Source organism: Rana temporaria, chromosome 2, assembly GCF_905171775.1.
Source record: "Rana temporaria chromosome 2, aRanTem1.1, whole genome shotgun sequence".
Lineage (NCBI taxonomy): Eukaryota > Metazoa > Chordata > Amphibia > Anura > Ranidae > Rana > Rana temporaria.
Genome location: NC_053490.1, coordinates 86,947,849 through 86,962,021, shown reverse-complemented (window position 1 = coordinate 86,962,021; position 14,173 = coordinate 86,947,849). Strand labels below are relative to the sequence as shown.

The window sequence follows — 14,173 nt, the reverse complement described above, 5'->3', positions numbered from 1 at the left end:
CATACCAGGAAGAAAGCCTTTCATTACTGTGTGGAGTTACAGACAGAAGAACAGGAAGTGAGGATTTCTCAGAAGAAATAAGGACATTTAAAAGCAAAATGGAAGGATGAGGTAAGTGAAGGAGGACTGCACTAAGGTAATGGAAGCTTTTTAGGGAAAAAAAAAAATGTACCTTTACAACCCCTTTAAGTATTGAGAACAAAAGATCAGAATGACAGCCAGGTCCTCAGCAATGTCAGCCCTTAAGATTTGTATTAATACATGCATCCTTGAATTGGTGTCTGGCTCTTCTCTGTGCTTGCTTCAATGTGATGAGGAAATTAAAGCTGAACCCCGGGAAACACAATTTTAGATTCTTTTTTCAGGAATGTGTTACTATTGCAATTCTCTCTTGTGACAAAATATAGACAGAGAATAGATGTGGCTGCCCCTTTGACAGCCGACACTGTACTTTTGGTCTGGTTAACACCAGTGATCTTTTACATGACCAGCATTGTGCTGGTGTGAAGCCCTGTGATCCGTCGCCGTGCATGTGTGGTGCCAGCGTAACGCAAGGAGATGTGAATGAAGAGAATAAGCATAAGGCCCCATTTTACACATGCTGTCCACCTGTCAGTTTTTCAGACGGACCTGATCGGACGCTCCATGCACCTCTATGGAGCAACGGATGTCAGCTGTAACATGTCCACCGACACCCACTGCTATCCGATCTGATAAATCCAGACGGATGGAAAAACGGACAGGTGGATCCGTTTTCATCTGATCTCCCATAGAGGACAGCAGGGCTATGACAGGTCCATCTCAGCACAGTGAGCAGAGAAGGAACTGTCGTCCTCCTTCTCAGCGGGGATCAACGGAGCAATCCCTGCTGAGCAAGCAGAGACCATCAAAACAGACATGCCTGTGTGAAAGGGGCCTTATACTGACACACCTTACCTCCTTGAGTGACAGCGCTGGACAGTGTGTGTATATAAATATGCATTACAATATATTTTTATAATCAATGCAATTTTTATATTATATTTATGCAAAAAAAAAAACAATATGCCCATTATATTCCCCATTTCACGCCTCCACTCCTCCGAAACACATCCCCTACTTCCTATGCAGGAGTGAAGATTATAGGGAAATGTAGCGTCAGCAGAGGAAAGGAAGTGAAATAGTGATGACAAGGAGCTGCACGATGGCCTCTTCTGCAGGCCCGATCTCGTGTATAGTGAAAGGGGCTATAGCAGATCACACAAATGCACCTAAAAGAGTTCTACACAAAAGTGGAACCTCCGCTTATTTAATTTCTCCCCCCCCCCCTCAGGTGCCACATTTGGCCCCTTTCAGAGGGGGACCCGTTTTTTTGACAGGTTCCCATCCCCACAGTAGGGAACCAAAAGGCGTCATGGTCGGTTACCCTTAGTGGAGATGGCGGCGGCATCCAAAAATCTGCTGCCTGGACAGGCAAGTGTCCCTATATTAAAAGTCAGCAGCTACAGTATTTGTAGTAGCTGACTTAATTCCCCCCCCAAGCAGAGCGCCTCTTTAAGGTTGCGTTGGCATTTAGCATTTTATGAACACGCAAAAAAAAACACACAGGGCAGCCCATTGATCACAACAGGCTGTCCTGCGCATGCATCGCATCACGCTCTGTGCCTTTTTTTCCTCATTTGGGAGGTGCCATTACCAGTAAATGGCAACTTAAAGTGGTTGTACACCCTGCATAACAACTTTTACCCATAGGAAAGCCTATAAGGCTTATCTGTAGGTACCGGGAATTTCTCTTAAATTTGCAGTTTAGGAGTTATTCACTGTATTCGCATGTGTCAATGTCATCTACACATGCACACTGAAGAAACGGCACGGCTTGTGCCGTTTCTTCAGCTCCTGTGCCGTTACCGGCGGGAGTAACGTCATTGCGGCTCCGGCTAACCACAGCGCCGGAGCCTGCGAACCCGGAACGACATGCTGCCGGTCACAGTGGTGCGCCGGGCGGGACCAGTGCAACAGCATGGTTCTAAGGTAAGCATTTCAGAATGAGCTAGTGCAATCACTTTAAGAGCGACAGGTGGTTTTTGTATGTTTACGAAACGCAGCCTTACATCCAAAAATTGATATTTAGACAAAAAAAAAATGTATCATTTAAAATCGGTAATGTTTACACTGTGTAGCGTTTTTTTTTTTTGGAAAACTCAAGTTTAGCTTTAAAGTTGGAATTCAGACAACTAAATACACTGTTGAAATACATACCGTATTTGCGATAAAACATGCCAAATGCTACACAATCTCATGATGATTTACAGACATGTGCCAGACTGCAAAAAAAATAAGAGGATAAACATCCTTTAACCACTTGAGATCCGCGCTATGGTCGAAAGACATCCACAGCGCGGCTCTCAAGTGCCGGGTGGACGTCCCTGGACGTCCTGTTGTTGTTCCCTGTGCGCGCCACTGGGGGCGCGCAGCGGGGAAACAACGTGCCCGGCGCATCGTTCGGGAGCCGATGCGAGTGCCTGGCGGCCGCAATGTCCGCCAGACACACGCGATCGTCGGTTACACAGCAGAGACGTGGAGCTCTGTGTGTAAACACAGAGCTCCACGTGCTGTCAGGGAGAGAGGAGACCGATCTGTGTCCCTTTACATAGGGACACAGCATCGGTCACCTCCCCCAGTCACCCCCCTCCCCCCACACAGTAAGAACACAATGCAGGGAATACATTTAACCCCTTCCTCACCCCCTAGTGTTAACCCCTTCACTGCCAGTCACATTTATACAGTAATTAGTGCATTTTTATAGCACTGATCGCTGTATAAATGTGAATGGTCCCAAAATGGTGTCAAAAGTGTCCGATAAAAAAAAAAACGCAGAGGTGATCAAATACCACCAAAATAAAGCTCCATTTGTGGGGAAAAAAGGACGCCAATTTTGTTTGGGAGCCACGTCGCACGACCGTGCAAATGTCAGTTAAAGCGACGCAGTGCCGGAAGCTGAAATTTTGCCTGGGCACGAAGGGGGTTTATGTTGCCCAGTAAGCAAGTGGTTAAACATTTCCTCTCCACCCCTTAAACACCACTATATGCTTCAAGCGGAGTTTCACCCAAAAATGGAACTTCCGCTTTTCGGAACCCTCCCCCCCTCTGGTGTCACATTTGGTACCTTTCGGGGGAGGGGATGCAGATATTTGCTCCCACTTCCGGGAATAGATAGACGCATTATCTGCGGGTATCTATGCCACGTCTGGCTCCTCCTCCTCCCCCCACCCCCGCACTGTCTTCTGGGAGACACAGGTCCCAGAAGACAGCAGGGACCATTCAGATCGCACAGCGTAACTCGTGCATGCGCAGTAGGGAACCAGGAAGCGTAGCCACAAGGTGGTGGCGGCGGCAGCATCCGAGGGATCGATCAGATTTCGGGTGCCAACATCGCGGGCGCCCTGGACAGGCAAGGGTCTTTATTTTAAAAAAGTCAGCAGCTGCAGTATTTGTAGCTGCTGACTTAAAAAAAAAACTTTAAGAATGAAAAACAAAATGGTTATAAAATGTACTGAAATGTCCATGCGTAAGCAATATATTGTATGTTTCTGCTGTCAAAGCTACCAGCATAATAGATCTTAGTAAAATGTCTGGAAAAGGTTTAATCTTCAAATTCAGAAAGGCTTCTTCACAGTAACAGCTGTGAAAATGAGACTCCCTCAAGAGCTTCTATTCTCAATGTAGACAAGGAAAGAACCCATCAACCACTGCAGTTTTCCCAAGTGCTAAATAATCCAAGTGACAACTAACACTTCCAGGGCTACGGCCGCTAAAACACCAAAGTATCACAGGAGGTCAGGCCTTTTGCCCTTGGGTTTTTTAGATCTAATGTTTTGGTTTGTGAACAGTAAATAAAAATGTATTACATCTATTATCTCTTGATCTGTTTAATGAGCGTGTAAACAGTATAAATACAGAACACTGAGTATATAGTAAGGCCGCAGAGAATGCACACAAGGTCACCACCCTGGCCGTTTACTCTGCCTGCCTTCTGATGTCCTTCAAATACAAATCCTCAAAAAGTTCTATTTCTATTGTGTGTAAAAAAAAGGAAGGACTTCTGACTTTCAAATTGACAATGTTCTGACTAAAAGGCTGGTAAGCAAAGAAACTCATGTTAACCAATGAAGTCTTTACCCACTTAAAAGTTGTTGTAAGCCTCAGACATGACATATAAACAAAGCATATCCCTCTTTAGGGTGTACTTGTCTCAATCCAGAGCACCAAGTGTGATTTCTGTCTGTTGCTTCGTTCCTCTGATATAAGTCACTTCTGACCAGTTTTCGTGACACCAAGAGAAAAAAGGTGAGAGGGGAGGGACCTTCCGCTGATTGACAGCCTCAGCTTTGTTCCTGTGAGCTATGTGAAAAGGTGGGGGGGTGTCTCTTCCCGCCAATCAACTCTCAGAGCTTTCCTGAATGAGCTCCGCAGAGTGTGACTTCATCTCTCCTCCCCCTTTTTTCTGGCATCTCAGACAAACTTTTGAAATTCTGGACTTTGAACATATGTAGAGAGGAGAAGACTGCAGACAAAACAGGTACATGTTATGTGGGAGGATTTATTTCATCTGTCCCCATCACCTGAGGCCAGTCACTTCACTAAGTGTATGTAAGGGGTTCACACAGCCACTTTAAGGGGGGGGGGGGGTCAGTAAAGAGGAGAATTCTGGTTGATTACTGCACTCTACACAGTTTCTCTCCAAGAGATTTCCATCCTGCCAAGCAGACATTGCTTCAGGCTGACTACATATATAAATCTTTAACAGAACAAAAAAAAACAACAACTCACTTCTGAGCCATTTTCCTGCATGTCATACTGATTCCTTCTCATGTTCCCAATCCTTGGCACTGGATTCACATCACGTGTTGCATTTAGTGCGCGTTGACGCACATTAAACGCACTTGAGTTCAAGTGTGCTGAAATCCGTTTTTTAATGGTGTGCTTTCTTTTTCCATCACCAGAACCCCAAATGCTTCTCAGTTTTTATTAGGTTTATCAGAACGTGCACTGTAGTAAAATGTCAGATTTTGCCACATACGTTTAATGACATCAACGTGGATTCGGTTGACATCCTGGTGCAAATTTAAAAGCAGAACTGCACTGCATCTGAGCACCACTGACCAAAAACACTATTCAATTCATTTTTACTATTCTATGCAAACTCCCCCATCCATCCATATCTCAATGCTTTATTTTGTTGAGAAATCACCCCTCTAGCATTTCTGGCTGGGGACATCTTGAGTAAGGGCAGATGATTCATATAGCATTTACTTCCTGGAATCCATCTGCCCTTAGCTCAGGCCTGCATTCTGAAGACTCCTGAGATGTATGACAATTTGCCTGGGCCAGGAAATAACTGAATAAAAATAAAAAGGGAGGTTAAAAAACAAGTATGATATACTTTCCTATTTACTAATGCTAAGATTAAAAGAGTGAAGATCTACCTTAGGCTGTGGATATACATCTTTAAATGTATTTTGCTGCCTTAGTATGCATAGTATGGACACAGGTTTAATCTAAATGATATGTAATCCACTGCAGCCAACACAAACCCTTTGCATGTTATTTTCTGTTTCTTACAAAGACAACCACGTTCACGTTTCCAAACCAGGAGCCCTTTCACACTGAGGCGCTGCAAAAATGCCCTAAAACGCCTTTAGCGTTATTACTGCGTTTTTAGGGTGCTAGCGGTAAAATTATTCTCAGAATAGGCAAGTACACACATCTTCCTTTCACAGGGTAAATAAAACAGGGATTATAAGGGGTGGAAGCAGATTTAAGCTGAGGGAACAAACTGGACTTACACTTTAATATGCAATTTTGTAGTTGAACACTTCAGGAGGATGTTTTCTAAGCCTTTACCGTGGATAGAATATTATAAGTAGTATTTATTAACCACTTCAGCCCCGGGAAGATTTGGCTGCTCAATGACTATGCCATTTTTTGTGATGTGGCACTGCGTCGCTTTAACTGACAATTGCGCGGTCGTGCGACACTGTACCCAAACCAAATTTACGTCCTTAGCGTTTTTTATTTTTTGCGCTATAAACAAAAGAGCGACAATTTTGAAAAGAAACACAATGTCTTACTTTTTGCTATAATAAATATCCCAATTTTTTATTTATTAAAACACGTTTTTTCCTCAGTTTAGGCCGATAAGTATTCTACATATTTTTGATAAAAAAAGAAATAAATCACAATATTGGTTTGCACAAAAGTTATAGCGTCTACAAAATAGGGGATAGATCTATGGCATTTTTATTATTATTTTTTATTAGTAATGGCGGCGATCAGCAATTTTTTGGGGAATGCGATATTGCGGCGGACACATCAGACACTTTTGACACATTTTTGGGACCAGTGTCATTTATACAGCGATTAGTGCTATAAAAATGCACTTACTGTAAGCGACACTTGTGGGGAAGGTGTTAACAGTGTTCCCTAGTGTGCGTTCTAACTGTAGGGGGGGTGGGACTGACTAGGGGAAGAGATTGATCGGTGTTCATTGTATGAACACACGATCAGTCTCCTTGTCCCTTAGAGAACTGGGATTTGTGCGTTTAGGAGCAACTGCGACCGCCGGGCACTCGCATCAGCTCCGGGGACACACTTCAGGGGCACACGCGCCGACAGAGGCGTCTTAAAGAGCCGACTTACAGCTACGATAGCTCACGCAGGGGAGCCAGCCTGCCGCAGTAAAACGGCGGGTCGGCTGGTCAGGAAGCGGTTAAAGCTTACCTCCAGGTATGGATTTTAGTATAAATTACACTGATACAGAATGGACCAATGTGTATGTATGAGCCATACCCGTGAGCCACTGTGAAAGGTCCTGCTACTCCGCAATCTCCACTGTATTCTGGGTCCCATGCCGAGCGGCTGTCCTGCTGCATCGTAATTACAGGGGGTTGGAAGCTTGGCATGGGCATCCTTCAAAGAATGGCCTGTATTTTTCCCATTGAATACAAAAGCATTCTCTAATTGGAAGAGGCCGTGAGGTGATGTAAAAATGTCCACCCCGTCCAATCAGAGAACGTTTTGCATGGAGTCCTGTGACTGGCGTTTGTGCAAGCGAGTCCTTGTGGTTACTATACAGCTGGTCAATCACTTGGCATGGGACCCAGAAGACAGCAGTGATCTACTACAGTGATTATCAACTTCTACAGGTCTGCCATATGTATACTTACATTAATCCAAGCTAGATCGATTATCATTCATACCTGGGGTTCAGCTTTAAGTACCAAAGTGCTGTCATTTATATTAAAAGATAATGACTAACTCTCATAAAAATAAGCTCCAGATCTTACCGCCTTCCACATGAGATTTTGAAATACAAAAGACAGCGACTTCAGAATCAGAAACTGCAACTAAATGCAATATACAGCCCTGGGGAAGCTCTGGTTGCCACTGTATACTTACCGCACAAGTAAAAGTTTAAAAACGATTTAACTGGTCATTCAAATGTATTACTTCTGCTGATGTCATCAGCTTCCTCTGTGCAGCTTCCCTGAACTCCTGGTTGGATGCAATGCAATTTAAAGTGGAGTTCCACCCATAAATATAACATTACATCAGTAGTTTTTTTTTTAGATGCCTTCAAAGTGTTGTTGCTAGGCAGAATAGTTAATCTTCCCTCTTCCTGCACCTAGGTGCTTAAACTACACCGCACAGACTCCTGGGAATGTAGTGGGTGTAACTTTCCAGGAGTCTGTGCACTCCCCAGTCTCGAAGTATCATGTGACTTGGACAGTACAGGTGCTGAAACCTGATCTGAAACCTATTACACTGCTTGTGCAACACTGAGCAAGTGCGAGATCTGCAAGGCTGAAATCCAGGAAGTCATACAGTCTGGCTTCAAGATGCCCACATCTAAGATGGCCCCAGTCAATTTCTATTTTATAAAGTGTCTAAATGCTGTAACAACCTAACAAAACGGACCTTAAGCGGTGGTTCACCCTCAATAACAACATTCTAGCATTAAATTAAGCATAGTAGCGCAAGCTACAGTATGCCTTTATTTTTTTGCCCCGTACTCACTATAATCCTATAGTAAGGATTCCGACTCCCCGCGGGAAATGGGCGTTCCTATCCAGAGGGAAGATGATTGACGGCCGGCCGGCTATGGCACGTCACGCTCCCCGAAGATAGCCGGAGTAGGTCTCGGCTCTTCACGGCGCTATACGGCGCCTGCGCACAGACTATGCGCAGGCGCCGTGAAGAGCCAAGTCCTATTTCAGCTATTTTCGGAGAAGCGTGACGCGCCAGAGCCGGCCGTCAATCATCTTCATCAATAAATAAAAGGCATACTGTAGCTCGAGCTACTATGCTTAATTTAATGCTAGAAAAAAAAAAAATGTATAGGGTGAACCCCCTCTTTGGTTTACAGACTAACTTTACTAGAATACATTAAGCTTGTGTATTACAGGGGTATTTATATTTAAAACTTAAACCGGAACTCCGCTTTAAGTGTAAACTAGTGTCATCTTTGGGACTACATGCCCCATCATTCATAGTGCCTTGCACATGTGTACCCGTAGTGACGTCCTATTCATTTTCACCTCCAGCGCAGGCAGAGGATGCATGTTCTTTTTAAGAATGCTCAAAGGAGTTTCCACAGCAAGCCAAGAAGCCATCCTTACCACAGGAAATTGGGGCCAGTGGTCACAGTCAGTGTGAAAGGGAAGGATAGAAAAAGCTTAAGACAATGCAAGGTCTCAGCATCCTAAACACGTTTGACACCAAAAAAATAAATAAATGTTTGACACATTCCCATTCGCACCTCAGCAATTTCAAGTGTGTCCCCATGTGCAGTTCAGGATTTCAGGTCCCAATAGACTTCAATGGGAGTGTATGAAGAAAACACTTTTTATTTTATGTAACTACTGTCTCTTCCTACTAGTAACTAGTTTTTGCCTAAAACAAAAATGCTCCAACCTGCAAAATGCACAAAAAAACTGCTTCAAAGTGCCAAGAATCATGTGAATCCTGGCTCAAGCAGAGATGAAATGTTAGGTGACAAGACAGGTGGTACAAGACGCTAATCTCTCTGCTAAATCCACTTCTTTTTCCTGTGCCATGGAGCAGCTGGTGCACAGAACTGCAATACTACAAGTATATGAATCCATTGCTCACACCAACAAGTGAGGAACGACAGTTCATACAGAAAGCACATTATAATTTATAGGGAGGAAGCCCCTTTTTCTTACTACTAGTAGTAAAGAGACAGACACAGCAATTGCTGTGCCAACAGATAGACTGGATGTTATTACAACACACAAAGAATAAATCTAGAAGAGGGCTAAGAAGACGCGAAAGAACATCCGAGCTCCTGATGACACCTGTGCCTAGGGCCAGATAACAAAAACACACACACAGGAGACAGGAATTGTTCCAATTGTGACCTGCTGTGGTTTGTGTATAAAATAGCCACATGTACCCCGAGGGACAACAAGTCCGCCTGGACCTCATACTCCATCCCAGAGGAGAGGACTTGACACAGCAAGGAGCGAAGAAAAAAGTACCTGTTGCTTTTAATAATAACACCCCTGCGGTCAATATGGGGAATACAAAGAATTGCTGAGTGGTCAAAATTGTATTACATGCAATATTTTTAAATACGCCGATCCGCCAAGACTACTCATCTAGTATTGAGTAATACCTCTCTTGCTGGCAAAACAGACCTGAGGAGGCATGGAAGGTGTGCTGGCACCAAGCCATCATAGCAGAGATAAGCTCACCTTGGGGAACATATTACACCACTTTATTTAGCATGTTCCTACTGCTGAAGCCTCTCCTCATACCACTGCAACTAGTGACGGCGAGCCTGGGGCTCCGCCAACCTAGCTGCGTCATTCATTCACAGAGGGGAGAACTACAAGTACCGTTAGCCTTTGTGGCCGCTTCGTACTCTGGTTCATTGTTTATTCCTGCCTGCTTGTGCGAGTAGACAGCTTACACCGATGGTCTGCAAGAGTCCTGAAGGGCACCCACAATGCTTTGCAGGTTGTTAGTTTTAAAGCGGAGGTTCACCCGTACATGACTCTTTTTCCCCTTAGCTTCATGCTCGTTTTGTCTAGGGGAATCGGCTAGTTGTTTTAAAATATGAGCAGTACTTACCGTTTACGAGATGCATCTTCTCCGCCGCTTCCGGGTATGGGCTGCGGGACTGGGCGTTCCTATTTTGATTGACAGTCTTCCGAGAGGCTTCCGACGGTCGCATCCATCGCTTCACGATTTTCCGAAAGAAGACGAACGTCGGTGCGCAGGCGCAGTATAGAGCCGCACCGACGTTCGGCTTCTTTCGGCTACTAGTGACGCGATGGATGCGACCGTCGGAAGCCTCTCGGAAGACTGTCAATCAAGAAGGAACGCCCGCTCCCGAAGACCCATACCCGGAAGCGACGGAGAAGATGCATCTCATAAACGGTAAGTACAGCTCATATTTTAAAACAACTAGCCGATTCCCCTAGACAAAACAAGCATTAATCTAAGGGGATTGTTTGAAAAAATTGTTTAATGGGTGAACTCCCGCTTTAATATTTTTTTTTTCTACAAAAGGTGAACTTATTCTTCAAGTCCTGTAAGTTGCGAGATGGGGCCTCCATGGTTCAGAACTGGTTCACACTGGTATGATTTGAGATGTCAGATCACATCTCAAATCAGCGGCAATGGCACCGTCCTAATCGGTGCGACACCGCATCTGCGGCGCTGCACCGATTTCAAAAAGTAGTTCCTGCACTACTTCTTGCGATTTCGGGCCGTAATCGGGACTGCCAGCGGGAGTGAAATTGTGCGAGTTCAGCTAAACTTGCATGGCTTCACTCCCACAGCCCAGTGTGAACCTGGGCTCAGACTTGCTTTTCCAGCACATCCCACAGACGCTCTATTGGAATGAGACCTGCAGAATTTGAAGGCCAAATCAACACCTCAACACTCATTCTTGTGTTCCTCAAACCATTTTTGCAGTGTGGCTGGGCACATTATCTTGCTGAAAGAAACCACTGCCACCAGGCAATACCGTTTCCATAAAGAGGCATACTTGGTCAGAAACAATGTTTAGGTGGGTGGTACATGTTAAAGTAACATCCGCATGAATGGCAGGACCCAATTTTCCCAGCAGAACATTGCCCAAAGCACCACACTGCCTCTGCTGGCATTCTGGCCCAATCTCTTCCCCGGGTAAGTGACACACACGCACCCGGCCATCCACATGATGTAAAAGAAAATGCGATTCATCGAGCCAGGCCACCTTCTTCCATTGCTCTGTGTTCCAGTTCTGACGCTCATGTGTTTTTGGTTGTGGGCACGGGTCAGTATGGGCACACTGACTGGTCTGTAGCTACACAGCCCCATACACAGCAATATCCCTTTTTCCTGCTTTCAAATTCGGGGACAACCTGTCCACTTGCTGCCTAATATATCTCGCCGACTTTCAGATGTCATTGTAACAAATAATCAACCTAATTCACTTAACCCGATAGTGGTCATAAAGGTATGGCTGATGAGTGTAGCTATGGCACATGTAGACAAACAATTGCAAAATCACGACAAGATCAGCATCCTCTAACCTCATTTCAGTGCCAGAACTCAGCAGTTTCTTATGCAACACGGCCTTTGGGACTTGCTCATCCCTGAGCAATGGGCAGCTACTGATCTTCATGCTGATGAGGAGCCATGTGAATATGCACCATAGTACTCCTCCGGCTATCTTCATGCTAAAGACTGCGAGTGTCACTCATAACAAGAAATGACACATTACACAGAACACAATCTGCGTCTATCTTCATCCCAGAGAACCATGTGGACTTTGGCTGTACAAAACTGACTGTAATCCATTGTGACCACATTGAAGTGAAGGGAAAGAAGGCGCCTTCTGCTTGTACAGGTGAGGAGGACTCTACTTCTTCTATCTGACATCCAATATTTCTACAGCAATCAGCTAGAGTCTTAAAATAAAACACCGAAACACAACATTTCATAAAGTATTGACAAAGCTCAGCGCTGAATGTTAGAACATTATAAACCTTGTGTACAGTTGGACAGCAAGCAACACAACATACCTGTGTGCAAGTATCAATTGGTTTAGTAGTAGTGTTATCAAACCATATAAACTATGCCAACCATAAAATAAAGGACAGCCCATCATACCCGCACCATGCATATTTCTGGCAGGAGAGGGAAGTCACCTACACAGCCGACTGTATGTAGCTCTATCCCCCCTTATACCCTTTCAACATGCAACTCCATCCCCTCACACCTGTGCCCTCCAAGAGATTCATCCCCCTCAAACTGGCAGCTTCTACCTGTGCAACCTGTAACTCCAACCCCTCCGCCCACATACAGCTATATGCCACCCCCACATCTGCCCCCTACAGATTTCTCCCCCTCACACTGGCAGCAGTATCCCCCTTATACCTGTAACTCCATCCCCTCGCACCTCTGCCCACCTGCACCTCTACCCCCGTATACATGTGCCCACCTTCATTTTTATCCCCCCTCACACTGGCAGCTCTAGCCCCCTTATACCTCTGCCCACCTGCACCTCTATTCCCCCAACACCACACACAAACCTCAGCCCAACTGCACCTCCCTCCCACCTGCACCTCTACCCCCCCCCCCCACCTCTGCCCACCTGCACCTCTACCCCCCCCCCCACCTCTTCCCACCTGCACCTCTATCCCCCCCCACCTGCACCTCTATCCCCCCCACACCACACAAACCTCTGCCCACCCCCTGCCCACCTGCACCACACACAAACCTCTGCACCCCTATCCCCCCCCCCCCCCCACCACACACACGCGCCTGCGCAAACCTCTGCCCATCCGCACCTCTACCCCTCATGCCTCTGCTCACCTGCACCAGTACTCTTCCCCTTCTCTGCCCACGTGCACCACTTCACACACCTGTACCCACCCTCCCCTGCACCTCTGCCCCCACATGTGAAACCAGTAACTTCATGCCCTCACACCTGTGTCCGCCTGAAGATTTACCCCCCCATCACACATCTATCCCCCCGTTCACACCTCTATTCTCTCTCCCCACCCCTCAAGTCTCCCCCCCCTTCACACCTCTATTCTCTCTCTCTCTCCCCCCCTTCACCCCTCTAGTCCCCCCCCCCCTCTTCACACCACTATTCCCCCACTGTACCCACCCACAGATTGCCCCCACCTGTTGCTCTATTCCCCTTCGACCTGTAGCTCCATCCCCTCTCCCCTCCGTACACCTGCATCTCTCTCCCCCTGGTACGCCAGTGTGACCTGCACGTTCCTCCCCTCACCCGATGTGGGTGTCACATTGTGGGGTGTGCTGGTAGTGCTCTTCCCTGGCGGACAGGCCCTATATCTCCAGGCCCTGCTCTCCCCGTGACTTCCCATTCCACCTGCCATCCAGAATTAGGCCTCAGCTCATCCCCGGCCTCTCGTAACTCCGCACACCGCAGAGCGGACGCCTTCTCCACCCCGTCCTCTATCGCGGCTGTCCGTCCCCTGCAGCCCTCCCCCCGGATCCGGCTCCCAGGCCTCTCACACCTACCATGGTACAGATAGAAGCGATCCTGGAGACTGTCATTAGGATTTCCATCCGCCCGGCGCCATCTTCACCCTATCACCGCCAATAGACAGGCCGGAGCCGCGCGCTCCCGCCCATCGGACACTCCGTACTTCAGTCAGTGCGTGCCCGAGACCCCCTGAGCGCGCCCCCGCCGGTGGTAGAGGAGGAGGAATTGGGGAGGGAGATGATGGAAGTTCAGTGACAGAGAGAGAGAGAGCGTGTGCCCGTCACATGGGGAGATAGAGGAGGCGCGTGCCCGTCACATAAGGGTGACAACTCCTCCTGTCATCACAGCCTGTGTCCCCTCTCCTCCCACAATGCACCTCTCCATTACAAACATCAATGGAGACGTCTCACAGCAGGGTGCTGCCCAGGGGCACGTCTACATGGAGTTTGTATTTTCCTCCATGTTGTCATAGGTATCAAGACACAGAACCATGAATCACAAAAATACATATTTCTCCTGTATATTCCCTTCCAGATTGTGTCATAGAGCCACCAGGTTCCATCATAGGACATTTGTAGGGAAAATTGCTGCCCGGGCTCCATTACACTTGCAGCCGTCTGTGAAAAGTGTTCTGTGGTGGATCACTTTTCAGAGAGGCGG

At 46.6% G+C, this 14,173-nt stretch overlaps 1 protein-coding gene across 1 annotated transcript in view; it reads right to left on the bottom strand.

Moving 5' to 3' along the window:
• Nucleotides 1-13,829, bottom strand: part of USP12 (ubiquitin specific peptidase 12) — an 82,571-nt gene extending 68,742 nt beyond the window's left edge. Inside the window, exon 1 of the mRNA XM_040340489.1 lies at nt 13,549-13,829. Coding sequence (XP_040196423.1) covers nt 13,549-13,596 — 48 coding nt within the window. The 5' untranslated portion in view covers nt 13,597-13,829. The remainder of the gene's footprint in view (nt 1-13,548) is intronic.
• Nucleotides 13,830-14,173: the final 344 nt, after the last annotated feature.